We start from the raw sequence: 25,323 nt of genomic DNA, 5'->3' as shown, positions 1-25,323 counted from the left end.
CACCTGACTTGACCTGTTTTTGCATAGGGAAGAATTCTTCCGCCTTTCCGGTCGTACTGCCGACTCGGGGCCGCGCCCTGCGTGTTCCTGCAACGGCGAAGATAAAAGTAACGCGGAGATTTGTCGCTGGATCTCGTGCCTCGGGAACAAGCGCAAAAGTACACGCGGTAACGGTGCGCGACTTTTCGAGAGGAAATGACTGGTGGTGGTCTGATTGGATCCATTTCAGATACTCTGTGCGCGCGGATACTTTCTCTTAAATTACGCCGGCGATATTAGCGTGCCGTCGTAACTCATTGTGAAAGTCAATTATCTAATTTCGTCGGGGATAATCTCGCCTGCACCGTTTCTCCGATGAATATTAAAGTGCGCGCGCGCGCGCGCGCCGCGCTAAGTCGGCGAGTTTATTTCGACGTTGACCGTTCACCGACCGGGTCGCGCAAAAACCATTAGCAAATTTAAAACGTCCGGGCCGTCGTTGTTATGCCGGGTTACCTCTATTCCTGGATTCGTGAATGATCGATGGGAAATCGGGGTCGCCGCTTCCCTCCTCCCTGCTTCCGCTGACGGTCAACCGCATTACGTGTAACCGATCGATTCGAGCTACGTGGGAATTCATTCCGGAAAAATCTTCCGTCGCGTGTCAGCGAGGCACTGCCGAAAATCAGGCCCCTTTCCTCCTAGATTCGGTAACGTTAGCTCGCGGGACTACGTAACATTTAAAAAGTACCGTTCTTGCTTTCTCTTCAATCTTGATCATTTTTTCTTTCACCCGTCGCGTGCTCACGGACCATTCGCGATCGGAATCAAAGCTGTCGACCCTTCGCGATGAGTAACAGCTGGAAGAATCAACGTGGTGAACGCACCCACAAGTCGACGTTATCCCGGACGATCAGTCCGGAGAGATCGCGTCCGAAGGAGGCTCTTACCCGGCTGCTCTAATCAATGTAGCAACCGAAAAATTATCATTAATAATTGGTTATAAAATTATCGGAAAATTAAATAAAAAAATAAATGATGATTTTTACATAGTGTAAGAGTAAGTTATATGTTCTATTAGTGTAAATATTAAAATTTATACAATAAGTCAGTTGACTACGTCAGTGCTAAAGAGCAGAATAATAACATGCGCGTGTTACAACGTCGTCTGTAGCAGTCTGCAGCTAAAGTGAGGTGTAGCCGTGTAGCATTGTAGCGATTGATGCGATAAAGAGATGGAGCCAAAAGAAAGATATAACGTGAGAATGTTGAGAGGGAAAATGAAAGGAAAATTCTCGAAAATAAAGGTTGCAATATGTCAATGCGCGAGAGAATAATTATGCCGCTACCATACAGCGCAGAGAAAAGACATGTGCAAGTGAGGTTAGAAACTTCGCGCGATTTTGACACTCGGAAGATCATTCGCCTAACCTGTCGTACGTCATATTAAAACTACAATATCTTTTATAACTCATCGTCAACACCAAGTTTTCTTCTTATCATTAGAAAGATTATTATTTTAACTACAATTCCTTAGTTTTTTGTTTACCTGGCTCGCAAACTTGCCAAGAAAATACATCACTTCCGATAAAAATTTTAGTGTTTACCATATGCCCTGTGTTAAAAATGCGAATTTCAATACTGATATTTTTTAAATTTTTATCGTCAACCTATGCTAAAGTTTTGGGCATCGGTTCGTTGTGGTTCACTTTACAACATAATTTAATTTCATAAAGATCTGTCGTTTTATGATCGAGGTAAGAGCCTCCTTAAAGCCCGAGTTTTGACCGTCGTGTTCTCGCTAAAGTGCGTGACCAGGAGCATCGTGGTCCCAATTAAGAGTACGCAAACGTTCGTCAAGGTCGCACTCCAAAAGTCGCCTTCGTGCAGTTAAGGCCAGCGTGGGTCATCGGCGCATCAAACGTGTAACTGCGCGAAATGTAACGAGTGGCCTCCCGCGTTGCACACGAAGGACATTTTACTTACTTTAACGCGCCACGGCTGCGTCTCGTGAGCTTCGACGCGCTCTTTGCCGGCTCGATACTCGATACGCTTGTCGCCGCGAGAAAACGTATACGAGTATATACCGGCCGTAATCTCTTCTTCGCGGCTTTACACAGAGAAGCCGATATCGCGCGCTGAATATCAATTTTGACGACCGCACAGTCGGCCGACCTCTCTCCCTCCTCTATATAATCACGATGCCAACGATCACGGGGAACGTGAGATTGATCCTCTTTCAATTCGCACACGGGCTACCACTCGACTCTTGGGTATATTTTGATTTGCCATTATCGTCGATTCGCGTTGAGGGAGCTCTGCCAGCAATCGACGTCTGTACTTTTACGATTTTATTTCGATTTGTCTGCTTTTAAAAAACGCTTAGGATCGTCCGAAGAAAGGGAAAAAGAGAGAATCCGAAAACCGGGAATAAACGAAGCGATCGTTTCATTTTGATACCAAGTGTTTACTGCGAAACGATTGTAAATACGAGACATTTCGACCAGAAACCGATCTCCGATACCGAGTCTCTTGAATTACATCATTCATGCGAACGGCAAGGTTGCAGCGCGAGCGTGAAGAACGATCCGCGTATTATGACTCCGCGCGCCCACCACGCAATGATTTTTATCACCAGCGAGAAAAGAAACGAATGTCTGTACGTAACATAAATAATATCACACGCGCCGTCGCGAGTGTTCCCCGGGTGTTTCGCGACAGGAAACGAGATCCTCGCGACGGGTATCTTGGACGAAACGTTGTGTACGCGCCGAGTTTTGACCTTCAATCTCGATCATTGCGACACGCGAGATATACAGCGCTGCCTGAGAAAATAGACCGGTTAAAAAGTTGATGTTTAAATGATGGACCGCGCCCATGCGGCGAGCGCGTTGCAGTTGCGTAACTTTCGTTGAAAGACGATTCTGAAATTCTGGTATCCGCGCGCGGTCTCATCACGGATCGATAACAATAACGAGAAAATCGCGCACGTTGATCTGCGTGTGGAAAAAAAGACTATTTGTGGTATCAGCAAGTATTGATACAAAATATAAAAGTTGATTATTATTTATTTAATTGATAGCCAATTTAATCAAGTGTTATAGTTGATACTTGATTAATAAATTTTGTTTATCCGCTCCATTTGATTGACATTTTACATAAAAGTTTCTTTATTCATTTTAGCGATTAAGCTTTAACGATATTCGGAACTGCGCTGAGACCGACGAAACACTTGTGTCCTGCTATGTCGCGAGGGCATTATTATGTTTCCGGTGTTGCGCGAGCTATCCGGGAGGTACTTGAAAATATGAAATTACACGTGCGTACACATCTGTTCTCGGGGAATCGCGTTACACATGTTGCAAGCGAAACCAGGCTTGACCTTTCGTTCTCGCAGCTTTTTAACGACGATCTGGATTCACGAGTCGCCTACAGCTTTCCGACGAATTCACGGCGCAAATCCGTAAGGATGTCGACAATGGAGAGAAAGAGAGAAGGAAAAAGGAAAAAGATGAGCATTCCGTGAGAGAATTTCAAGTTCTGACACGTGTTTACGATTCCACGGCGCCGCGCCGCTTTAAACCGGTTGTTACACGTTACTCCGCGGTTAATTTACTGACAAGCTCTGACAAGCCGACGACGAGAAGCGGCCTTAGCCGCTCTGGGCTAGACCGACTTTTAAACGGCAATAAATCCTCTCCGCGTGCGCTCCTCGTCATTGCGCGGATGAGAACTCGAGCGCGCGTGTTACCAAGTCAATGTCGCGCGCGCGACGGCGACGGCAGGCCGTAACTCGCTGCTCGCACCTTGTCGTAAACGTCGAAGGCTTCAGCCTTCAATGCCGAGAGAATCATCGTGTCTCGATCGTCGAGGATCGGCAGCGAAGAAAAAGAAAAGAAGAAAAGAGAGCGGGCGGACTTGACGCGGAGCGTGGAACCCGCGCGCAGCTAATAACGGGACTCCTTGTACGCCGCGTGCACGTAACGCAAAACGAGATTACACCTGCCTGCCTGTTGATTAGCGAAACCGGTGTCGGCGTCAATCGTCTCGGGCTTGACGAGAACACGACCGCGGAAAGGGAAAATTGATTGCGTTCCTTTTTACTTCTCCGCGCTGCTCTGTCACGTTCTCACGTGTTTTCATTGAGCATCTTTCCCCGACGACGACGTGACGACGCGACAGGACGACCGAAAGCGGCGCGGCGCGCGGTGTTCCGCGACACGTTTTTCGCTCAGCCGATGGACATGTCGTCGTTCACGCGGATTCCGTTCCGTCGTAAATCGCGCGTGCAGGCGCCGTTCGGTATTCACCGCTTTTCAAATCGAAATCGAGCAGTCAACCGGTGCCCTCGGAATTCGCGATGCGTCCCTAGACCCGCGAACGCGCAGAAATGTGTGTGCGGAAATTCTATTCGGGTCACGGACCGTGCTCGGTATGAATTGATTTCTTACGAATACGAACGTTTACATTAACGGATCTTTTTTTGTGAAGAAAAAAAAATACGCGAGACTGAAAAAAAATATATATATATATATAAACCGGACTCGGACAATTGTGCGGGTCGCGCTGAAAGGGTTATCAGCAGCGTCGTATCTTTCTGACAATTGGAGCGATGCCATCGCGACAATAATGCGCCGACAATGACGGCTTCCGCGGAACCGTGAACAACCGTGGAGCGGAAACGTTTTGTCAGTGGCGAGCCCCTCGATTGGCCGTCGCTGCGCAAAATCATTCGCGAGAGAATACTCCATAAACGCATATAATCGTCTCTCTTGTCGGCTTAATACGCTGACGTGCGCGGTCTCGATATATACCAAGCGTGGAAAATTAATTGCAGGATGGAACGACGGGAAAGAAGTACAAGTTCGAGATTACCGGCTGAATATATTATCCAACTGTTTAAATAATTCCAGCCGCGTAATTCTCCCGAGGACGATAAAATTAGATTGGTTGCTCTGAGGTACAAGCTACTTCCTACGTCGTTAACGTTTCCTTTTTCCTGCCGCCACTTGACACCGTTGTCGGAATCACAGACTGGCGTATCACGTATCACTCCCACTCCCTACCGTCGTTCTGGTCCTAGTTCTCTCCGGTAAACCGTTCCATTGAATCCTCTATCCATTACGATATCACGAGCGTTACTACGGTATCGCGTACAGCGTTGCGGTAGGTCACGCACGTTTCCACTGCGAAATTCCAACCAAGTCCGATATTATTATTTAATACGTATACATGTATAAAGTCTCTCCGTCAATCGCGCTGCCTCCCACGTTCGCTATTGATTAATGAAAAGTACGGCCGACGACGTATCAGACTTTGCTTTCTCCAAATTTAGAATTCAATCGTTAATCGTTAGAGGAACCGGTTTTTACTTGTCAAAAGCGATTGCAAGGAGGATCGTCTGTCGGGAAAAACAAAGATTTCATGTCGTCATTGTGTCGCCTTTTATCTCAAATCCAGCCTTCTCTTTCGTGCACGTCTATTAATAAATATTTAAAGCCACTTTAGGCCTCCCACCCACGGACTCTCCGAGAGAAGAACAGATTCTATCCCTTTCCGTCGCCGGGTGACTTTCCAGTGGCGGAAGCCGAGTGGTGTGAAACGAGCGTATTATCGTGCAAACGGATATGCCACGGAACCGTTACGGTTACTTGAAGCCGATATGCTCGGTGCGCGAGAAGCTAGCCAGTTCCGAGTCGGCACGAGCTCCAGTCGGAGTCATCGTCGCCGTAAAAGTCGCACGATGAGAAGAGAGACCGCCTGGAATTACCACTTGCGCGGCCGTTATATCGATTACAGGCTGAGCGAGCAATTATGCAACTTTGCATTGCCTTTGTAAACACACGCCAATCGACGGCTCATTCGCCGCTGCCTTCGACTTCCGTTCGCGCTCGAATCCCGAATGATACGATCGCGACTCACGCGGAACTTGGTTCATTGTGACGTTGAATTTAATAGGGATTCTCCGAGACTTTCAACTCGTTCCTACCCACGTTCATTTCTTGGGACTATTAGATATTCGCAAGATGTATTTTATCGATCTCCGAAGGAAGGTCCGAGGATTATAGACTGTCTTTCTCTATCTTTCCCGGGTGTTAGAGCTCGCGGGGGTTTTCCTTTTCGCTCGCTGCCGGACCAACCGAAGCGAAAACACCGAGGCAAGAGCAAAACCGAGTCGAGGTCCAGTTATACCTGGGGAGAGGGGGCCCGCGTTGAAGACACGCTCGGCATAGTAAGCGGAAACGTAATCACAAAGCCCAGAGGGGCGGCCAGCTTCTCTCGCCTGCGAGAGCAGAGTTAGCGCGCAGAATAGATAGCGCGAAGCTATGCGCACGCTTCATGCCTCTTGCTGGTTTTTTTTTCTTCCTTTTTGCTGCCGATCGTGACGCGATTAGATAGGAGGGAAGCGTGCCCCCTCGTTGCGTGTTAATCGCCGGAAAATCGCGCGCATTTTTTGCATAGCTCGACCGCGCCGTCGACCTCCGGCAGAAAAATGGGGAAGCCAGAAGGGGAGAAAGTGGCGCTGAACCCTTTGCATTCTTTATAATGAGGTGGCATGGCAGCGAAATGGTTCTTCAAAACGATCGTGGTTGGCGAACTATATTCTTAGAATCCCTAAAAACTTTTAGATAATTCTATATCTGCGAATCGATTGTATTAGACTGTGCCGAGGACAAGAGACAAAGTCTTTGACAAGTTGCGCGCGGAACTTGATTACACTCGTTGCTGCTGCACGCATTGCCAGAATGCATGCATTTCCTCATCCCATAAGATAAGGCTGTCAAGTTATAACTCGCTCGCTCGTCTCACGTTTTGTATCTCGTTTGCAGATGCTTCGGCAAAACTACCTCGCCCTAGGAGTGGTGCTCGGTTGCGTCTTCCTGCTGTCGACGACCACCGCGGACAACAGCGTGCACATACTGTCAAAGTACGGCCATCAACCACTCACCTCGACCACGCTCAAGTGGCTACCGGTGGCGCATTACAATCCGAGCGAATCGAAGGAAATAGTCATCGGTGGCGTCGAAAACCTACCGGATGGTGAAGGTGCGACGATGCTCCCGCGGATTGTTACGACACACGAAACCGATTCCGCGGACCGGGCGAGTGCGAGCAAATAAAAATGAAAAGTTTGCTTTCGACAAGTGTCGCGCCGTGTTGATGGCACCGTTCGCATTCACTGAAGCAACGTGTTCACTTGTGTTTATTCGCGCTCGCTGAATTCGCCTCGGCCCGGCTGAATTTAACTTCTGTTTACCATTAATTAATTGTGCAACGCGATATTACGTCAGAGTTGTCACGCTTGTTCAACACACTTCATTCGGAAACAAAGACGCTCGGGGACGCGCTAAATCTAGATGCGACGTGGTAGCGATTGTATCCTCGCCGCGCGGCGGCATTACCGTTAGCGTCATATAGTCTCTATTTCTCGTCACACGAGATAAAAACGTTGAATCCTAAGAATTAGACACAGTGATTAATAATATAATCGATTATCTCCGGATTTATTGCAGACGAAAACTACGCCAATCAAGCGGAGAAGCTGGAGGCGAGGAGGCCGGCGCTCTACGTGTGTCGTGCGATGCATAGTGGCGTATGGGTGGCCGGCACGCAGAAGGAAAAGGAGAAGGTCTGCACGGTGACGATACACGGTGTCGTGCAGTCCTACGAGAAGTATGAGCTGTTGGAGAACGTCGATGGGGCGGCGCGGATCTCGTGGGTCTCCTGGGATAGGTTTAAGCAGCCTCATCTGGGCGCGGTATACGTCGACAAGATGCTGGTGGCTCGGCACGAAGTTGCCAAAGACAGGAAGAAGTCGCGGTACACCCACTACATCGGCACGCTCAGCTCAGTCGAGAACTTTGGCACCATCGTCTACGTGAACGAGGTGAGTACATTGAAATCTCGCGGTTTTCTATCAAGTCTCCTGGAATTGGAAAAAGAGACAAAAGTGCGTTGGCATCTTTTCGTTTGATTTCCATCTTGGCAAAAGTTTAAAGATATTATCAGTATCAGAGACCAAGATTCCAACAAGTTTTAACCGCGAAAGGGCGAATGAGCAAGTACGGTGAAAAATTTCCTGTTCAGAGCGAGTTGCCAGCACCATGAGGATTAATAAATAGGAATATCGTATTAACCCTTAAATCCCACCCGTGGTCCAGCGGACCCCAGACCCTTTACATCGATATATTTTCAAATGTTTTCCCCAAAAATGGAGTTCATGCTCCCATTGATGATAGTTGAGTGCGTGATCTACCCGTTTGTACACTTAACAGTACTCAGTTTACTTAATTTTTTATACCATGTTGAAATTGAAATTTTAACAATATAAGCATTTTATTCTCTTTTCTAAGCCTTGAACAACATTGAAAATAATTTTCACAACTAAATATCAAAAAATCACGGAGTAAGGAGACATTTTTCATGCTGGGGTCTTTCAGACCCCATGTGTCATTTACGAGATTCTTGAGAGGTGTGGCATTTAAGGGTTAAATTTAACTTGTCGGTCTTGAAATTTCTTTTTTTTTCCTCAAAGTTTCAAGTTCGGCAGATGTACGTTAACGTAACGCGTTAATGTAACAGCGTACGTGAGTTGCCGGCGGCGAACGGCGTGTGAGATTCTGTTCTCTTTCACAGAACGGCAAGGAGGAGTCGACAAAGTCAGGTGAGTTGCTGGTGGAAACCGAGCCGATCCGTTACGAGCTGAGCGCCGTTAAACTCAACTGGCCTAAGAAGCGCGATATTAAGCGCGTACTTCGCGTACTCAGCGAGGCGACGATCATCAACCGCGGAGCGGAACCGGCGAACCTGGCGGAGGCCTGCGTATACAGGTACAAATACTCGGTCTACTGGGGCCGCAGGCACGCCATCCTGAACGGCCTGAACACCACGATCACGCTTATCAACGGCACATCCTTGCCGAACATAACGTGGGGTACGCGCGACGACGAGAATCGCACGGAGGCTTACAAGTGAGTATCGTTTTAAACTGTTATCCGAGCGACGAGGTTGAGCAGTAGGTATGCAAATTTAGAGCTTTTCTTTATGCGTATCCATAGATAAAATATCCCATTTATATTCTAAAAGATCGCAAAAGAGTACGCGTAGAACGACGGCAAGCTGACGTTTAAGTTCTGTTTTTGACGGGGCGTTACGAGAGAAATTGCCAATTTAGATGAATCCTATCCTACCTATCTCCCCTTCTAGCTTCGCTTTTATAATGATTACGAACATTGTAATGGTGAAGCGTAAAGCTTCCATCGTTGCTTTTGCAGCGAATTAGCGAATCAGAGGGGGATAATCGTGAAGATTTACGGTGCGAATTGGCGATACGGGGTGTTCAATGAATCATAAGTCGGACAGGCGTGTTACGGTTTGCAACGATTCAGTCCGTAATCTCATCTCGTATCTCTATAATTAGATATAATTAGAGTTCAGGTTTATTCCGCGGCATAACCGTGTCTCTCTCTCTCTCTCTCTCTCTCTCCCTCTCCCTCTCCCTCTCCCTCTCCCTCTCTCTCTCTCTCTCTCTCTCTCTCTCTCTCTCTCTCTCTAGTTAGCCCCCCGGGGCACTTCATCGCTTCCTGTGCATCATTGAAGCTCGCGCGCGGCGGAGATGAGCCTGGAGTGCACTTTGCGCGACTTCGTACCACCCTTCCCGCCCGTTATGCCCCAGAATACTCCGTCGCGCTTCAGCTTAAGTGATGCTTCAACGCAACACAATTACGATCGTGCATCGGACTCACGTTCCAGTTGCAGAAGTCCAGTGCTAAGTTAACGCACTCGATCCCCGAAGTAATCCTTGGTAATCCGAGATGTGTCCTTACATAAATTATAAATATGTATCTCTCTTGAATAACGAAGTTAAATTACCAATTGAATTTTTTGATAGGTGCAAGAGAGAGAGAGAGAGAGAGAGAGATTTCTCTAGATTGAGCCGACGGGCTTGACGTGTTTGTTATTACAGCGTGCTGGTCTATCTGGAGCCTGGCACAGGCGTGAACGTGACTCTAAAGGCGAACTACACGGACATGGAGGTACCATACACCGCGACTTTGATCTCGCATTACGAGGACGGCGCGACGACGTCGCGCGTGATCAGCGGCACTCGGCAGGAGGAAACGTTATTCGACATCACGCCGGAATTTGGGCCAGTCTACTTCCTGAGCAATTTCAGTCTGGTGCCGACCACCGTACCACCGCCTACCACGACCACCGAGCTACCGACCACGACGACGTTGATGACGACGACAACGACGATGGCGACGACAGCGAAGCAGCCGCAGGAGACGAACCGGGCGACGCATCGGCACCGAACGGACGACGCGTCGGACACGGTGAACCACGACGAGAATCTGATCCTACCGCCGAAGAAGACGGATGTGTCGACGGGCATGCAGAGCGACGACGGCGGTCCGCTGTCGCTCAAAGACAAGGTGGGATTGCACTCCGGTGTCACGTCCGTCGCGCTCCAATCGAGCCTGTTGACGCTCGTCGTCCCGCCGCTATTGCTTCTGATACTCCACAGAATCACGTGAAGGCCCGATCGCGCGTTTGCCGTCGCCGCCGCCACTACCGCCTCTAAACGTTAATTCCTAATTCCCGCAATAGTAATATAAAATAAATATAATCCAGTAGACGACACAGTAAACGAGAACGGAAAAAGGATTGAAAAAGGCAAAAAAGAATTACACAGGAAAAAAGAACAAAAAAAATATATACTACATATACGCGGAAAGAAAATTGCTGTAATTTCGTACGTAGCGCGTGTCGCGCGAATGACCTCTTTATTTGAACACACGTACATACACGCATCGCTGAATCGCGGTGCTGATATATGCTTGCCTTTAAAAAGAAACTCGAAATATTTAATATATGATATATCTATATTATTATATACATTTACACATGTACACATCCACACACACACATGCGTCTTTGGGTAGCAGATGAGAGAAGGAGAGAAAAAGTATCTTCGCGAACAATGGAGCTAGTCTCACGACGATGAGTCAAGTACAAGAGCGAGATCGCAACGACCGATATGCAGGTGGATTAACCTAGCCGCGAAACGTTCACCCGTTATACTGTTGAAGAACCGACCGCATAACATTCCGTCTTTTTCTAATCCCGCTGTGAATCGACTTTCCAGCTATAACGTTTATCTTATGCCTTCGCAAAGCGTAACTTTTAAATCCTTAAGACTTTAGGGAGATCAATCGCTTCAAGAGGGCACATTCTTTTCTTTTTAGAGCGCGTAAAGAGAAAGACAGAGAGCTTGTAAATGTCGCGAATAACGTCTTGGACGAGTATAGTAGCGTATACGTCGAATCGGGAGGCGAATAGAAGTTAAGCAATGGAGAAAAAAAAAGACAGAGCAAGATATGCGAGTTAATTCAGCTATGATATATTTTTGAGAATGCCGTATAATTTTAGAAGATTGTAAAATTTATAAGGATAGCAAATAAGAAGAAGAGAAAAGTGTAGGGATAATAAATAAAGTGTAGAGATGGATGGGTACGTTCTTTTTTGCGATACTGATTCTCGATTAAGTTCCAAAGCTATTGTAGCGAAACGACAAACGTAATGTTTGTGATGTTGTTAAGTGACAACGATATTCATGATCGCGCGTTGAGTAGAAAATCTGCAAAATATTTCTTGATATGCGTATCTTTCCTTTAGTTTTAAGTTTTCGACAAATAATTCGTACGTACCCATCTGTCGCCAGTGCGTAAAGTGATAGGATTTGCAGGTTTCTTAGAGTACTGAATATTGGAGAAGATTGTAACGATATGGAGAAGGGAAACTATTGGTATATATAATATAAATATCTGAATAATCCATTAATAAAGAAGAGAATAGAATATTTTGGTACGCGCGTGCGAAGTATAGAATTATTGAGTTGTACACGTTTCGTGGAAAGATTTTTTGTTCACTCGATTCAGGTGACGAGAACGGTCGTTTTTCATACGAGGTTGCGTTGTCAGCGTTTTTGCCGAACAAGTATCCACATATATATGTATATAATATGTATTTCTATGATCTTGATAGTTGTAATATTGTGTAGTAAGCTTATTTATATATAACATGATTTATAGATATTTTCTCTATCGATAGTAGCGCGTCACACACAAGTACAAGTCTTATATTTTACTACCGACGATGAAAATCCGTAGGATTAGCGCGAAAATCGTTTATTTCGGACTAAAGCGGAAGTGTCACTAAGGATGTTTATCAACGTAAGCCTACGCACGCCTGTTGTGATATTCAATGAAAAAGAAAGAAAAGAAAGCATCATGTTGAGCACGTCGTCGATTGCGAGAGAAAGCAATAATTCGTTGCGAGATGGAGAAAGACTTGCGCGAGAAAGCGAGAAAAAGGCGACGATATATTGAAAACAAACGCAAATAAAATTTGTGGTATATGTATCTATTATATTCGATATTCTGAATAACGTGACGAAACAAACGCGCGACGTAACGAGTGGCGGCGCGATTTTAGCGTAAAGCTCGACGGAGAAAGAAGCTGTACGTTCATACGATCCGAGATCATAGATGAAGGATTAATTTCTTGATATTTCACCCTGTACGCGCCGTAGATAGACGTAAATGAACCCTAAAGAAACTAGAGTTATCGAACCTCGGCGAAGCCAAGAACCGTTCCAAAAGTTGACTACTCTCGGATGTATTATTTGTGAATAATGCTGCTGTATTGTACATTATCATGTAAATATATAAATGCTATGTACATACAAAAAGTTCCCGGCGACGTTGCCCACATCTCCCAGACTCGCGGGTAAGTAGATAAAACAAGAACCAAGAATACGAGAGATTATATACATTTTTATTTAGAAAAAATCAAGATTATTCTACAAGAGATGTAATTAAAATGTATCAGTTGAAAGATACTAAGAGCACGGTGTGGTCGACAAAATCTAAAATTTTTACGTTGTCAAGGTATATTATTTATCCTAAATAATTGTTTAAAAATTAAAAAGTTGACGAGGATACAGATATGCATCTCGAGCATATAGCTTCCAGATTTACTTGAAAACAGGATTATGTGTACCTTGGCTATGTTTTCATTTACATGTAATATACACGTGTCGTGAGTTATCAATGATAAATTTCATCAGACTTACCAAGGACACCGTACTGCTGTGGAGTAAGTCTTTCATCGTTGTCTGGACCACCTGGCACAGAGGAGATGAGTGACGCACGATCACTAATGTGACTTCTAGTGCTGGCTTCGCTTCTTCTCGCCCAGGACGCTTGTGACAATACATCTAAACATTCGATGTAACACAAAAGGCGTATTATTTTGCTTTGTCATACAATCATTAATAATAAAACTTGAAAATTAGATTACCAAAATTAGCGTTCTTGACATTTCCTAATCTTGTTTTGTAGTCTCTGTAATGCCTCTTGGAAGGTGGGATAGGATGTCTCCGTCGTCTCTTCAAAAACTGTGCCAATCCTCCCAATAATATTGAACCGCCGGTGAAACAGATGATGATAATCTAAAAGAAACATTCGCACGTAATGGATCTGTACTCGCGCGCGAAGCAAGTCTGACGTACACAACAGTAACATTTCCGCGCGACAAGGCCATTGTTACAAAGCCCTGTAACTTCTTTTTTTGCATTATTATGTAATGATCAAGCGCAAATACTAAGTATTTATTCTAACCTTAAAGAGGCCGCGCCGATTTCGCTCTTACCTTTTGCGTGCGAGTCAAGTGTATCGCCGGTAACGAGACCATGTAACGCTGATATAACGCACCGAAGAAATGCCGCACGTTGAAAAGAGACATTGTCATTCACTTTGTTATAAACAATATTAACCAAAATTCATTCACGCGTGCTGCCGAGCGAGCCGAGGCCGAGAGTTTCTCTCGCTCTCGCGTGAAAACCGCCATCTGCTCATCTGCACTCTGCAGACAGTGCAGACCGTCACCCACCACACGGCTTCGTGATCGAACGCCCGCGCCGTCGGTTGTAAAATCTCTTTTGATAAAACAGACTTTATTCTCACATAAAATTAAATTATTCGTCATCTAATTTAAATCTTACGTAAGAAAAGGACGCAGTTTTTGCCTCAGAAAAGTTTCGTCTGGAAATAACAAAAAGAACAAAATTCTAGATGGAACATACGGAACTTTTTATTCTTCTTTCGTACAAAAAATAGTTGTTGATGAAATAAACACAAAATTATTGCGCAATCACGCAATATTATCCCAAGCGCAGGAGTCAAAGCACTCCTCGTCGACGTCGAGTAACTCTTTGAAATCGCTTGAGGTAGACGCTTCTTGGGCTTCTTGGAGATCCTTATCACGCTGCGATCCTTCGGAGGCCGAGCATCTATTGAGGAATGACGTTAGGGAAGGCTGCGTTTCCTCCAGCATCGCGACGTCGATGTTACTTATCGAGAAATCCTGTTTGAGGCCGACCGAGTTGAGGACGTTCATCTTCTTATTGATCAACGGCCATATATAATCGTCCGCAGTGTTTCTCGCCACCAAGTACTGGATTACGACGGTATCGTTTTGCCCGATTCTGTGCACTCTGTCTTCCGCCTGGCACAAGATCTGTGGAAACGTTTTCGCCGCGTAAGATTTATTTTGTTTACATAATCTATATTGAGATTCTTTCTTTATGGTAAATATATTACGTACACCGGGATTCCAAAATAATTCGGCAAAGACCACGAGATGTGCGGCCGTTAACGTAATACCCGCATTCGCGGCGGTGATTGACAAAACCGCTGCCATATAGTCATCGCGTTCTTGAAATAAGTCGACCTGAAGTTTTCTTTGCTCCGGACTCGTTTTGCCGTCAATCCTTATGTACCTGGAACGTGTCACACGTGCAATGGCGACATGGCGACATGGCGCGACACGTGTAAGATGAGAGAATACTTACCGTACATTCATAGATTTAGCAACCTCGCAAATGGCGGCCAAAACATTTTGGTGATGAGCGTACAAAAGGCATTTTTTCTTATTTTCAAACAAGTTTGCAACGTACTTGCTGTAATGACATTGTTTTATTAATTGAAATACAACAAGGTATTTTTGTAGAAAATAAAGTGTATACTATTTACATACCGTACTGCCTTCAGTCTTGCAAAGCTAGACTCGGTATAATATTGCAGTAGAGTCGTGTGCCTTTCTAAAGCCGTGGCAGTTTTCTCCATTTTCCTCGACATCTCCTTCATTTGCTTGCCAGTTTTGATCAAATCTGAATCTAAAATAATCACCTGCCTAAAATGTATAAATGGTATAAAACGTGCTTAAACACTTGTCACTCTTTCTCATGTAGATGTTTCATAAAAACGGTTTTCTTTCACGGACCTCATCTTGGATGGCAACTGATGTAGGACATCAGTTTTCATTCTTCGAATCATGCAATTGACCTTGAGTAATGATTGCAATTCTTGCATATTTGAACAACCTGTATATTCCCAACTATACACATCTCTCTGTCCTCCGCAATATCGCATACCATAGTCGTCGTAACTGCAAAATATAACACACTTGCAAAATATACGCGTATTTATGTAACGAAAGCAAGGTACAAAATATATCCATAGTCTTTTTGATTACCTCAGAAATCGTGTCGTGATAAGGCTAATTTGTGAATATAATTCGCTTGGTCTCGACAGAGCCGGAGTGCCCGTGAGCAATACAATATGACGTGCATGAGCACATATTCGTTGAGCAGCTTGAAATCTCGCGGTTTTAGTGCTCTTCAAAACATGAGATTCATCCTACACGTTTCGTAAAATGCAGTGTAGTAACGGTAATATTTATCTCTAGCTTGTTAAAAATATAATACAAGTGTATACCAGAATAACAAATCCATAAATATGTCTCTCGAAAACGTGTACGTTTCGTGCCAACAAGTCGTATGACGTTATGGTAATTTTGTCATCTTCAATGCGATCCTTTGTACTTGCAAAATGATGAATGTAATGTGTAGGTATGGATGGTAAAAATTCATAAATTGCTTCAGACCACTGGAACCTTTAGGTAAAATACTTTTAGTATCGACACCTTCATTATGCGTCACGCGCAACAGAAAACTTACTTGACCGATGAAGGTGCTACAATTAGGAGGGGCCAACTATCCTTGAAATAATGTGCTATGCCCAACGCTTGTATAGTTTTTCCCAAACCCATATCATCTGCAATCATGCAACGGCCGTTCTTCGATATACCATAACTGGAATAAAATAAGAAAATATATCAATACAACACATAATAAAATATAAAACACTAACGTGCACGTAAAAATAGGATTTACCAAATGCCATCTCGTTGAAACGGCATTAAAGTATCCAACAACTTTTTATCAATTTTTGATAAATCTTGTTCCGATTTGACTTGATTGTCCAACTTTAAGTTTCTCTTGAATATCTAAAACAAAAAGTGCTCAAGTATACACGCGGTTATACATTTATGTCTACCTAATCCATTTTTATTTTGTATCCCACGTACCTGAAAGACAGCCTCTGGTATTCTCGTGACAGTTATGTTACAGTTGTTGGACGTCAGTTTTTGCAATAAACCGTCATAATCGTTGAGATGAAAATTCCATATTCTAGTTTTCAAGTCTGCAAATTTAAATGCCGATAAATATTACAAATATTTGTTTGTATGCGTCTATCAAGTCACGTAACTTGTACGCTTACCGTATACTCTGCTTGGAACCGTCTTGAATATTTCAACGATCTCAGGTACAAAGGCCGATAACTCTACGGCAAATCTGTCTTGGCTGATCATGTAACATTTTCCTGTTACGTTCGAAGCTTGACTGAAAAAATTTCTGGGTTCTATAGGATTGAAACGAACATTTGATTTGTTCAGTCGCACGACATTTGTGCTGTCGCTTAAATGTGTTTGTTGACGTGCTGGACTATCTTTAGATAAAATTTGCGCCTTTAATTGAGCTTCCTGCCTTCTTTGCAGCGCTAATAAACGCTTTTTCTCAATTTCTTCAGGAGTACATTTTTTATCTATGAAAAAAAAATAAAAATTTCTCAATCATTACTACAAACCGTTGTTTCCCGACCTGAAGATAAAATACTGGCTTTAGAAAAATCTTTACCCATCTTATTTCCTCTGTTTTTGACGTGCTTCAGTAAATATAAAAATAAATATATATTCTTTGATATAAGATATATAACAGCCTCACGTATTCGTGCCCTGCAAACACCGATGCGTAATATTATAACGTTATTCAAAATGTAAATGCGCTTACTGCTCGTACAATAAAAAATGCATTACTTCTCTAAACCCAAGTCAAATTAGCAAAAAGCAAACGATAAACTTCTTAATTTCACACTGAAAAGATTCCAATGCTTCGTTGTGCTCCGCTGTAACAGTAAAAGTGTAAACAAAAACATCGAGATAGTCATTTTATAACCATACCATCTTCTCTTTTCCCTAGCGACACGTGTTGTTCGCGTTGTTTGAAATCCCCAAACATTTTTGCACTTGAAATGAGAGCCCTGCGTTCGTTTTCTCCCAATTTCTCCCACTGGGAGCATGTATATTTTTAATATAGTATAGTATATGTTCCCAGTGGAAGAAAACGAACGCAGGCGAGATAAATATATATTCGGCTTCGGCCGTTGGAAAGAGAGAAAGCGAAGATGCTGAGTGCAAAAAGTGCAAGCAACGCGAACAGACCCAGTGGACAGTCTGGGAATTTCTACATAGTAATTTTCAGAGGCGTTTAAAACGTCTCTAGGGAAAATTATTCGGCCCTTTCTCCGCAGTTTCTCTTAACGCATAAACGCGGGAAATTTAAACTCGTGAAATTGAAAAAATCTCGATCAAGATTTTATTTCTCTCTAAAGATGTTTTTTAATTTCACGTTGTACATTATTGCGCGTGTTGCATATTTCTATCAAATGGAACTTTGCGAAGATTGACGTTTTTTGTGCATTCAATTTCAAATGGTAACTTTTATCGGCCTTTCGCGTATGCGCGTCGCGTTTATTACGAGTGTCGCGAAGGTCGCGAAGTAGAAAGTTGACAACCGATGGTTTCGTTGCGAGGTCATGGGCATCGTTAATTATTTACCTCTGTCTGCGATTCGTTTACTCACGTCATACACGAGGTAATTTACGTGGCACGTTGCGTGTTACCTTGGTCTAAGTCTAAAGTGCTCTTATCGTGGTGTTGCGGTGTTGCGAAGTAAACGCCAAGTTCCACTATTAGGTTAGGTCTCATCGTTCCTGTCGTTCCCTATATCCGAGGGGTTTTCAAAGTCGCGCGACGGTGGATGACTGAAGTCATCTAATTGCGTCTAACTGTTGCGTTTAAGCGAAATGCTGTCAGTTAAGAATACCGCTACGTTGCCTTAACGAAGATCATTAATATCGCAACCGAATCCTCAAACGTTCATCATGTCAACATCAACAAAGGCGACACATGTGTGTGTATCAGGTATGTGATCTTGTAATATATGTGTATTGTATGAAGTATACGTGATTGACATTTGTAAAATACACGTTGATGTGTCGTTTCAGCAAAGTCGCATGAATTTGTCGTGCCAAAAAAATGCGTCAAGACGCCAAGTGATCTGGCACTTTGGGAAAAGTCAGAAGCTTACTACGTGAGACACGTTATATACTTTTTAATTTTTTATTGCTCTACATTTATTTCTATTACATGGTTATGAAATATATTCTGTATATGTATATATTTTTTATACAAATGGGAATTTTTTTTTTTTTTATTTATATGTGAAACATTACTTGTAGGAATACCTGGGATTTATTTTAGCCCTGAACGGGGCTGTTCAAGGGACGGCCTTGGACGCACAGTGTCCACAGTCACTTGTAATAAACAATGTTGTACAAATGTTGAACAAATTTGACGAATGGATAACAGAAATTCCACCTACCGAACAGCCCCAGCGATTTGGCAACAAGTCTTTTCGCACGTGGCATGAGAGACTACAACAGGTGTGTCTATAGTATTTTAAAATGTACTCGGTCAGAATATAAAGATCATTATTGAAAACGTGTAGAAAATTTAATTTGTACGCAATATTGACATTACAGAATGCTGTAGAGAACGTGAAACAAGTATTGCCAGAGGATTTGCATCGTGCGATCCCAGAAATAGTGCAGTATTTATATGAAAGTTTTGGGAATCCAACTCGCATCGACTATGGAACAGGCCACGAAATGGCTTTTCTCATGTTCCTCTGCTGCATGTTCAAGATTGGCGCATTTGAGGACAGTGATAAGATTGCCGTTGTGATAAAAGTGTTTAATAGGTACTTGGATTTTTACTAATCTAGCTTATTATATTGGTAGTATCTTGTATCTCGTAAAATTATTCACGTGTTTAAATCGGTTCCTTGGCTCAAAAGGTATCTGGTATTGGTGCGCAGACTTCAGATAATATACCGTATGGAGCCAGCGGGTAGTCACGGTGTTTGGAGCTTGGATGATTATCAATTTGTGCCCTTCATATTGGGAAGCGCTCAGCTTATTGGTACCAACTTTTGTGTAGTATATATTTTTTCATATATTCTTTATTGTGATACAATACAGATTTAGATCTAGAATGATGTGATGGCGATTTAGACCAAGGTCTTTTTCTTTTTATAAAATTTGTGATATCTTGTGTAATTTAATATTTTAGGACATCCACGGATAGAACCACGTCACTTTGTGGACCAAGGTATCGTGGAATCTTACAGCAAAAAATACATGTTTCTTGGCTGCATCGAGTTTATCTCAAAGGTATGGAAAGATTGTACATGTTTATATAAAAGATACAATGAAATTTACTGTACGCTTTTATCGATGTGATTTAATTTAATCAAGACTAAAAATCTTACACATTTTGATAACGATTGTATTCTATTAGGTGAAGATAGGACCTTTCCACGAGCATTCAAATCAGTTATGGAATGTTAGTGCGGTGTCTTCGTGGTCGAAAGTGAACAGTGGTCTTATTAAGATGTATCAAGCGGAGGTACGCGTACAGTTTGTGTTTGTAACGAAAAAGAATTGCCTCTATAATTTTTATTTTCCAGGTGTTGGCAAAGTTTCCCGTTATCCAACACGTTTTCTTTGGTTCTCTGCTACCTTTGAGACCAATGGCCGCGCAGTGCTCCAGTCCGCGCCATGTTCCGACGTACAGAAGCACTCCTGTTGGCAACAACGAGCCACCGCCACCAGCGACGCCGCTATGAAAATTACATGCATAATAAATATTGTTACCGTGGACTATTTTACCACGCTTCCCAGTATTTATTATAAAATTGTACATTATATATTATTATTGCCTCTCGCTCCCTCCATTCTATGACACTTTTATCAACTTTTAACTTTTAACCATTTCTCTAGCTTGTCAGAAATTATATTTGTTACGAAGAGAAATTATCTTAATATTTTGTTAAGAACGATATAAAAGTTATGATATTTAATGACTTGATGCGAATTCGATTAGAAAATTAGTACGATGTGCTCAAGGATTCTGTAAGCATTGATTTGCTCTTGATAAAAGTAATGAATTTACATCGTGAAGAAATAAAAAAAATCCCATGAAGAACGGCGTATCTGTGAATTCTATTATAGATATTAATTTTTGCAATTTATTCTTTAATCTATAAACCGCACCAATACTCTTTGCTCGAGTCATGATGTAAAATTGCAGGAGCCATGAACAGAATGGGCGCGTTCAGCAGACACAACTGTTGCACAACTGTTGAGTTCGTCTTATCGACACTCTGCCTCGATTGGTTGGTTCTAAAAGTATAAGAGCCAATCACGTTCGAACGCGACCAATGCAGAAGCCATATGCGCATGCACTATGGTATCTGCATTCTGCTCATGGCTCCTGCAATTTTATGGCCGGTATTCATAGTCGGTTCTTATTTCAAGACCGTCTTAAGTAATGTCTTAAGATGCTAATACGGCTTTGTGATTGGTTCATGACGTCTTAAGATTGTACTTAAGACGGTCTTAAATATAAAGAACCGACTATGAATACCGGCCGAATATGTGCTTAAAGGTGGAAGCACATAAAATTGCAGGAGCCATGAGCAGAATGCAGAAGCCATATGCGCATGCGCGATGGTATCTGTAGAGCTCTTCAGATACCATAGCGCATGCGCATATGGCTTCTGCTTTCTGCTCATGGCTCCTGCAATTTTATGTGCTTCCACCTTTACTCCGATTAAAGTCCTAATCGCTAAAGCAGGGCACACACACTTTTCGTAGAACGTAATAGTAAGGTTTCGACCAATCGCGTTGCTCAATTTGGCCGTCTGTAACCGTAAAAGTAAGAATCGAGCAACACAATTGGTCGGAACCTTAAGGTCTATCCAGACAAACTTGCATAGGTGCAAGCTATATGCATAAAGAAACGGATTGGTCTATTTCCTTATGCACATGCATATGGACCAATCAATTCTCTTATGCTTATGTTTATGCGCTATGCAAGTTTGTCTGGATTAAAGCGGGGGGCGCACACTTCTGCATAACGCATAATGCGTAAGCATAAGAAAACTGATTGGTCTATTTTCTTATGCACATATATATGGACCAATCAGTTTCCTTATGCTTAAGTATTATGCGTTGTGCAGAAGTGTTTGCTCCCCGCTTAACTGTTACGTTCTACAAAAGTTGTGTGTGCCCTGCTTAAAGCCCCGGACACACACATTTTCGTAACAGTAACGGTAAAGTTTCGACCAATCGGGTTGCTCGATTCGGGAACGTACGGCCGTACGTTCCCGATTCAAGCAACGCGATTGGTCGAAGCTTTATCGTTACTGTTACGAAGAAGTGTGTGTCCGGGGCTTTACTTCTGTAGTAACTTACGATAATTTACTTGTTTACTCGGAGTAAATTATCGTAAAGGGCCATCTACAATGAGTCGCAGTCGTAAGAGTCGTAAGAAATTGACCAATCACAGTCTATTATTCTCCTTGCGGTCGAAAAATAATGAACTGTGATTGGCCAATTTCTTACGACTCTTGCGACTGCGACTCATTGTAGATGGCCCTTAAGTTACTACAAAATCCTTTACGCGAAGGAAAACGTAGTATATATGTGGCCTAGTTTACAGTGGGCGTGTTCAGCAGACACAACAGGCTACGGTCAACGTAACGCTACAAATGCTTTGGAGCGTTTTTTTTCACTTTTTTTCTTCGATTCATTGAAAGTACAAGAGTAATGCTAAGACTCCATAGACGCGGAAACGCCGTGCGGTAGAGTGCGTTGACCAATCAGAAGGCTGCCGCAAGTCGCCTGCGGCAAAATCAAAATTTGTGATTGGTCAATGCACTCTACCGCATGGCGTTTCCGCGTCTATGGAGTCTTAGCATAATAGCGTTTTCGATTTGCGACTCAAACCGACTCGGGTCGCATCATGTATACAGGACTCTAGCATCATTGACGTGGAATACATACATATCTATGTATGCATTCCACGTCCATCGATGCGACCCGAGTCGAGTCGAGTAGTAAATCGAAAACGCCATAAGTTAGAGTGAAATATAATATAACTTGTCTCACTCTAACTTATTGCACCAGTTCAGTCCCAGCTCAGTCAGTGCAGCTAAAAGAAACAGACCCATTGGCCTATTGGCCTATTGGCCACTGGGCGGCGTGGATTGGATTATTGGAGGCGGCACCGTTTTCCAGGACGGTGGTTCCAGTCGATCGTCGATCGCCATTTAGTCTTTTGGTTAATCGTAATATTTTAGGTATCGAGTACCGAGCGATTCTTTCTTCTGTCATTTCACTGATAATCAGTACATTACTAGAGAAAAATGGTGAGTTTTTGATAATACATTTCGCGTTGACTAAAAAATAATGTAGCACAAATAAGATTACTTGAGTAACTTTGGTTTCACCTTTATTTGACCTCCATGTAGAGTCATATATCCATGTTCCAATTTTAATTTAATCACTTTATTTCGTAGAACATATAATGCAATAATTAGATTTTAATAAATAAGATTTTGTTATACATATATCCAATATATTATAAAATTTGTTAAATATTGGGCCTGGATATACATATATTAAGCCCATGTTTCATATGTTATCCTTATATATATATATATAATCCTTATATATATATATAATTAATTATATATATATATATATATAATAATTATTAAAACGTAATATTGTCAAAGGGGATAATTTTTCTTCCTTTTCGTTAATTTTATATTAGACGGAACCTATAAATGTCGTGGTTACTGGTGCTGCTGGGCAAATTGCCTATTCTCTGCTGTACCAGATTGCAGCTGGTACAGTTTTTGGTCCGCAACAATCCATTAATCTTCGATTATTAGATATTCCACCCATGATGAAAGTATTGGATGGTGTGGTTATGGAATTGGAAGATTTAGCACTTCCTCTCTTACGAGGTGGGCCGTGCAAGTTTAATTATTTATATTTAAAACTTGATTTTAAATAAAATGTATTGAATAATGCCTTATACATGCCTAAATATATGAATGTATAGTAAAGATAACGTGGGGGAAACATAATGTCGAGTTTTCATATTTTAGCAGAGCATTTTAAGATTCATTCATTTGGGTTTTGAAGAAATCATTTTTTAAGCATAACACGAGCAGTAATAATAACTGCGGTTTCCTGTTAAATCTTGTGTGAATAAATCGATGAGGGAAGATGTTATAAAGATAATACATAATCTTCAATGAATCTATATTGATGATATATGTAGATTTTAGAATATATTGTATAACATTATACTTTACTGCCACCACACCGTGCTATGCAAATAATACTTGTGTATTTCCAACTTTTACATTCACTAATAGCTCGTACGGCTGTATATAGATAGCTTAATTTAAATTTTTAGAGGTTTTGCCAACGGCCGAACCAGCCAAGGCCTTTGAAAACGTAGCTGCTGCTTTCTTGGTTGGCGCGATGCCAAGGAAGGAAGGAATGGAACGTAAAGATCTTCTGGCCGCAAATGTAGAAATTTTCAAGGTGCAAGGCGAAGCACTGGATAAGTATGCTCGTAAGGATGTCAGGGTGCTAGTCGTAGGTAATCCAGCCAACACTAACGCGCTTATCTGTTCGCATTATGCACCGTCCATTCCGAAAGAAAACTTTACCGCGATGACTAGATTGGATCAAAACAGAGCACAGGCAGCGTTAGCCGCACGATTAAATGTACAGGTAATACATATCAAACATATCGTTATGCTTAAAACTCAAAACGGTTTTTCGGATAAGGCATATGAACGTTGACTACTCTACTATTGCGTTTTGATATATTTTTCTTCATTTTTTCCCTTTACTGGAGATTTTTTTTGTATATACGTAGCGATACACGGCAAGACTGCACTTGAAGCTGTCGTAGCATTACGTGTGTTTTGTGCAATCTTGAATATTTCTATTCTATAATCTCGTTATGTGTGTGTGATACGACAGGTTGATAAAGTGAAGAACGTCATTATCTGGGGTAATCACAGTTCTACACAATATCCTGATGCAGCGCATGCAACTGTAGAGCTTTCATCCGGCGTAAAAACGGTACCATCTGAGATAAACGATAACGAGTGGTTGAATAACACCTTCGTAGAAACAATTCAAAAACGCGGCGCCGCCGTAATAGCTGCCAGAAAAATGTCCTCTGCCATGTCCGCTGCTAAAGCCGCTGGAGATCATATGAGAGATTGGTGGTTCGGTACTAAGCCTGGAGAGTGGGTTAGCATGGGCGTTGTGTCCGATGGGAGTTATGGAATCCCAAAAGATATTGTGTTTTCTTTTCCTGTCACTATCAAGGACAAGCGGTATGAGATAGTGCAAGTAAGTCGTTACTTAAGTGACTCTCGAAGCACGTTTAGCTCAAATACACAATATGTGACGTACGAAATACTCTGTGTTTCTCATATGTAGATTCTTTTCATACGTCTGAGATACTCGTATATTTTATGTATTAACACAGTAACGATTTAATGATTTGTACTTTTACACAAATAACGATAGTGTCTTTTTACGTGATTATACGACATTAAAATTATCAATAGTAAACGTAGTATCTCACTATACATTTATAGAAAAAGAAGACTCTGGAAAAAAGTCCATCTTGTAATCTATTTTCAGAATCTCCCAATTAACAACGTTGCAAAGTCAAAGCTGGATATTACATCCAAGGAACTGGAGGAAGAACGTGCTGAGGCAAACAACGTACTAAAAAAGTGACTAGTAACATCAGTGCCAAACAATGAGATGCGAGAGAAATTTGTGTCGGCAAAATTGTAGAATATATAATTATGTTGCATAATACACACACACACACACACACACACACACACACACACACACACACACA

The 25,323-nt window shown here is 42.5% G+C and overlaps 4 protein-coding genes across 5 annotated transcripts in view; 2 read left to right on the top strand and 2 right to left on the bottom strand.

Moving 5' to 3' along the window:
* The window catches only part of LOC112458769 (mitoguardin), a 29,017-nt gene extending 15,132 nt beyond the window's left edge, over positions 1–13,885 (bottom strand). Inside the window, exons 1-4 of one of the 2 annotated variants that reach the window (XM_025022555.1) lie at positions 13,696–13,885; positions 13,345–13,495; positions 13,118–13,261; positions 4–87 (exon numbers count right to left, since the gene is read on the bottom strand). In XM_025022555.1, the coding sequence (XP_024878323.1) occupies positions 4–87; positions 13,118–13,261; positions 13,345–13,495; positions 13,696–13,794 (478 nt within the window). In that variant the 5' untranslated portion in view covers positions 13,795–13,885. The remainder of the gene's footprint in view (positions 1–3; positions 88–13,117; positions 13,262–13,344; positions 13,496–13,695) is intronic. The other variant, XM_025022556.1, reaches the window with a different exon arrangement.
* Positions 13,886–14,111: 226 nt separating this feature from the next.
* On the bottom strand, positions 14,112–17,532 carry LOC112458757 (SWI/SNF-related matrix-associated actin-dependent regulator of chromatin subfamily A-like protein 1). Its single transcript, XM_025022538.1, has 14 exons — positions 17,407–17,532; positions 17,263–17,351; positions 17,084–17,181; positions 16,668–16,991; positions 16,474–16,589; positions 16,280–16,392; positions 16,064–16,198; positions 15,822–15,999; positions 15,580–15,743; positions 15,328–15,492; positions 15,082–15,237; positions 14,897–15,004; positions 14,650–14,824; positions 14,112–14,562 (listed from the first exon to the last, which is right to left on the bottom strand). The coding sequence occupies exons 3-14, from the start codon at positions 17,085–17,087 to the stop codon at positions 14,197–14,199; spliced, it is 2,004 nt and encodes a 667-aa protein (XP_024878306.1). The 5' UTR covers positions 17,088–17,181; positions 17,263–17,351; positions 17,407–17,532; the 3' UTR covers positions 14,112–14,196.
* Positions 17,533–17,976: 444 nt separating this feature from the next.
* On the top strand, positions 17,977–20,519 carry LOC112458758 (serine/threonine-protein phosphatase 2A activator-like). Its single transcript, XM_025022539.1, has 9 exons — positions 17,977–18,100; positions 18,202–18,429; positions 18,513–18,598; positions 18,747–18,950; positions 19,050–19,267; positions 19,364–19,488; positions 19,639–19,739; positions 19,867–19,974; positions 20,036–20,519. Exons 2-9 carry the CDS (start codon positions 18,390–18,392, stop codon positions 20,192–20,194), a joined length of 1,041 nt encoding a protein of 346 aa, XP_024878307.1. The 5' UTR covers positions 17,977–18,100; positions 18,202–18,389; the 3' UTR covers positions 20,195–20,519.
* Positions 20,520–22,606: 2,087 nt separating this feature from the next.
* On the top strand, positions 22,607–25,317 carry LOC112458768 (malate dehydrogenase, cytoplasmic). Its single transcript, XM_025022554.1, has 5 exons — positions 22,607–22,780; positions 23,188–23,383; positions 23,842–24,164; positions 24,420–24,797; positions 25,095–25,317. Exons 1-5 carry the CDS (start codon positions 22,778–22,780, stop codon positions 25,191–25,193), a joined length of 999 nt encoding a protein of 332 aa, XP_024878322.1. The 5' UTR covers positions 22,607–22,777; the 3' UTR covers positions 25,194–25,317.
* Positions 25,318–25,323: the final 6 nt, after the last annotated feature.

The sequence above is a fragment of the Temnothorax curvispinosus genome, unplaced genomic scaffold (assembly GCF_003070985.1).
Source record: "Temnothorax curvispinosus isolate PA1 unplaced genomic scaffold, ASM307098v1 QBEX01009183.1, whole genome shotgun sequence".
Taxonomy (NCBI): Eukaryota; Metazoa; Arthropoda; class Insecta; order Hymenoptera; family Formicidae; genus Temnothorax; species Temnothorax curvispinosus.
The sequence above is the reverse complement of the archived record's forward strand: the minus strand, read 5'-3'. Positions and strand labels throughout refer to the sequence as shown.

Bases quoted from the DNA above. Each gene is read 5' to 3' on its own strand.
- LOC112458768 (XM_025022554.1), top strand. The intron at 24,165-24,419 runs GTAATACATATC...GTGATACGACAG, and splicing joins CCGCACGATTAAATGTACAG to GTTGATAAAGTGAAGAACGT. The intron at 24,798-25,094 runs GTAAGTCGTTAC...ATCTATTTTCAG, and splicing joins AGCGGTATGAGATAGTGCAA to AATCTCCCAATTAACAACGT.
- LOC112458758 (XM_025022539.1), top strand. From the start codon at position 18,390: ATGTCAACATCAACAAAGGCGACACATGTGTGTGTATCAG. The intron at 18,430-18,512 runs GTATGTGATCTT...GTGTCGTTTCAG, and splicing joins GACACATGTGTGTGTATCAG to CAAAGTCGCATGAATTTGTC. The intron at 19,268-19,363 runs GTACTTGGATTT...TTGGCTCAAAAG, and splicing joins GTGATAAAAGTGTTTAATAG to GTATCTGGTATTGGTGCGCA.
- LOC112458757 (XM_025022538.1), bottom strand. The intron at 15,005-15,081 runs GTATGTAAATAG...ATGTCATTACAG, and splicing joins GCAAGACTGAAGGCAGTACG to CAAGTACGTTGCAAACTTGT. The intron at 14,825-14,896 runs GTAAGTATTCTC...GACACGTTCCAG, and splicing joins GCTAAATCTATGAATGTACG to GTACATAAGGATTGACGGCA.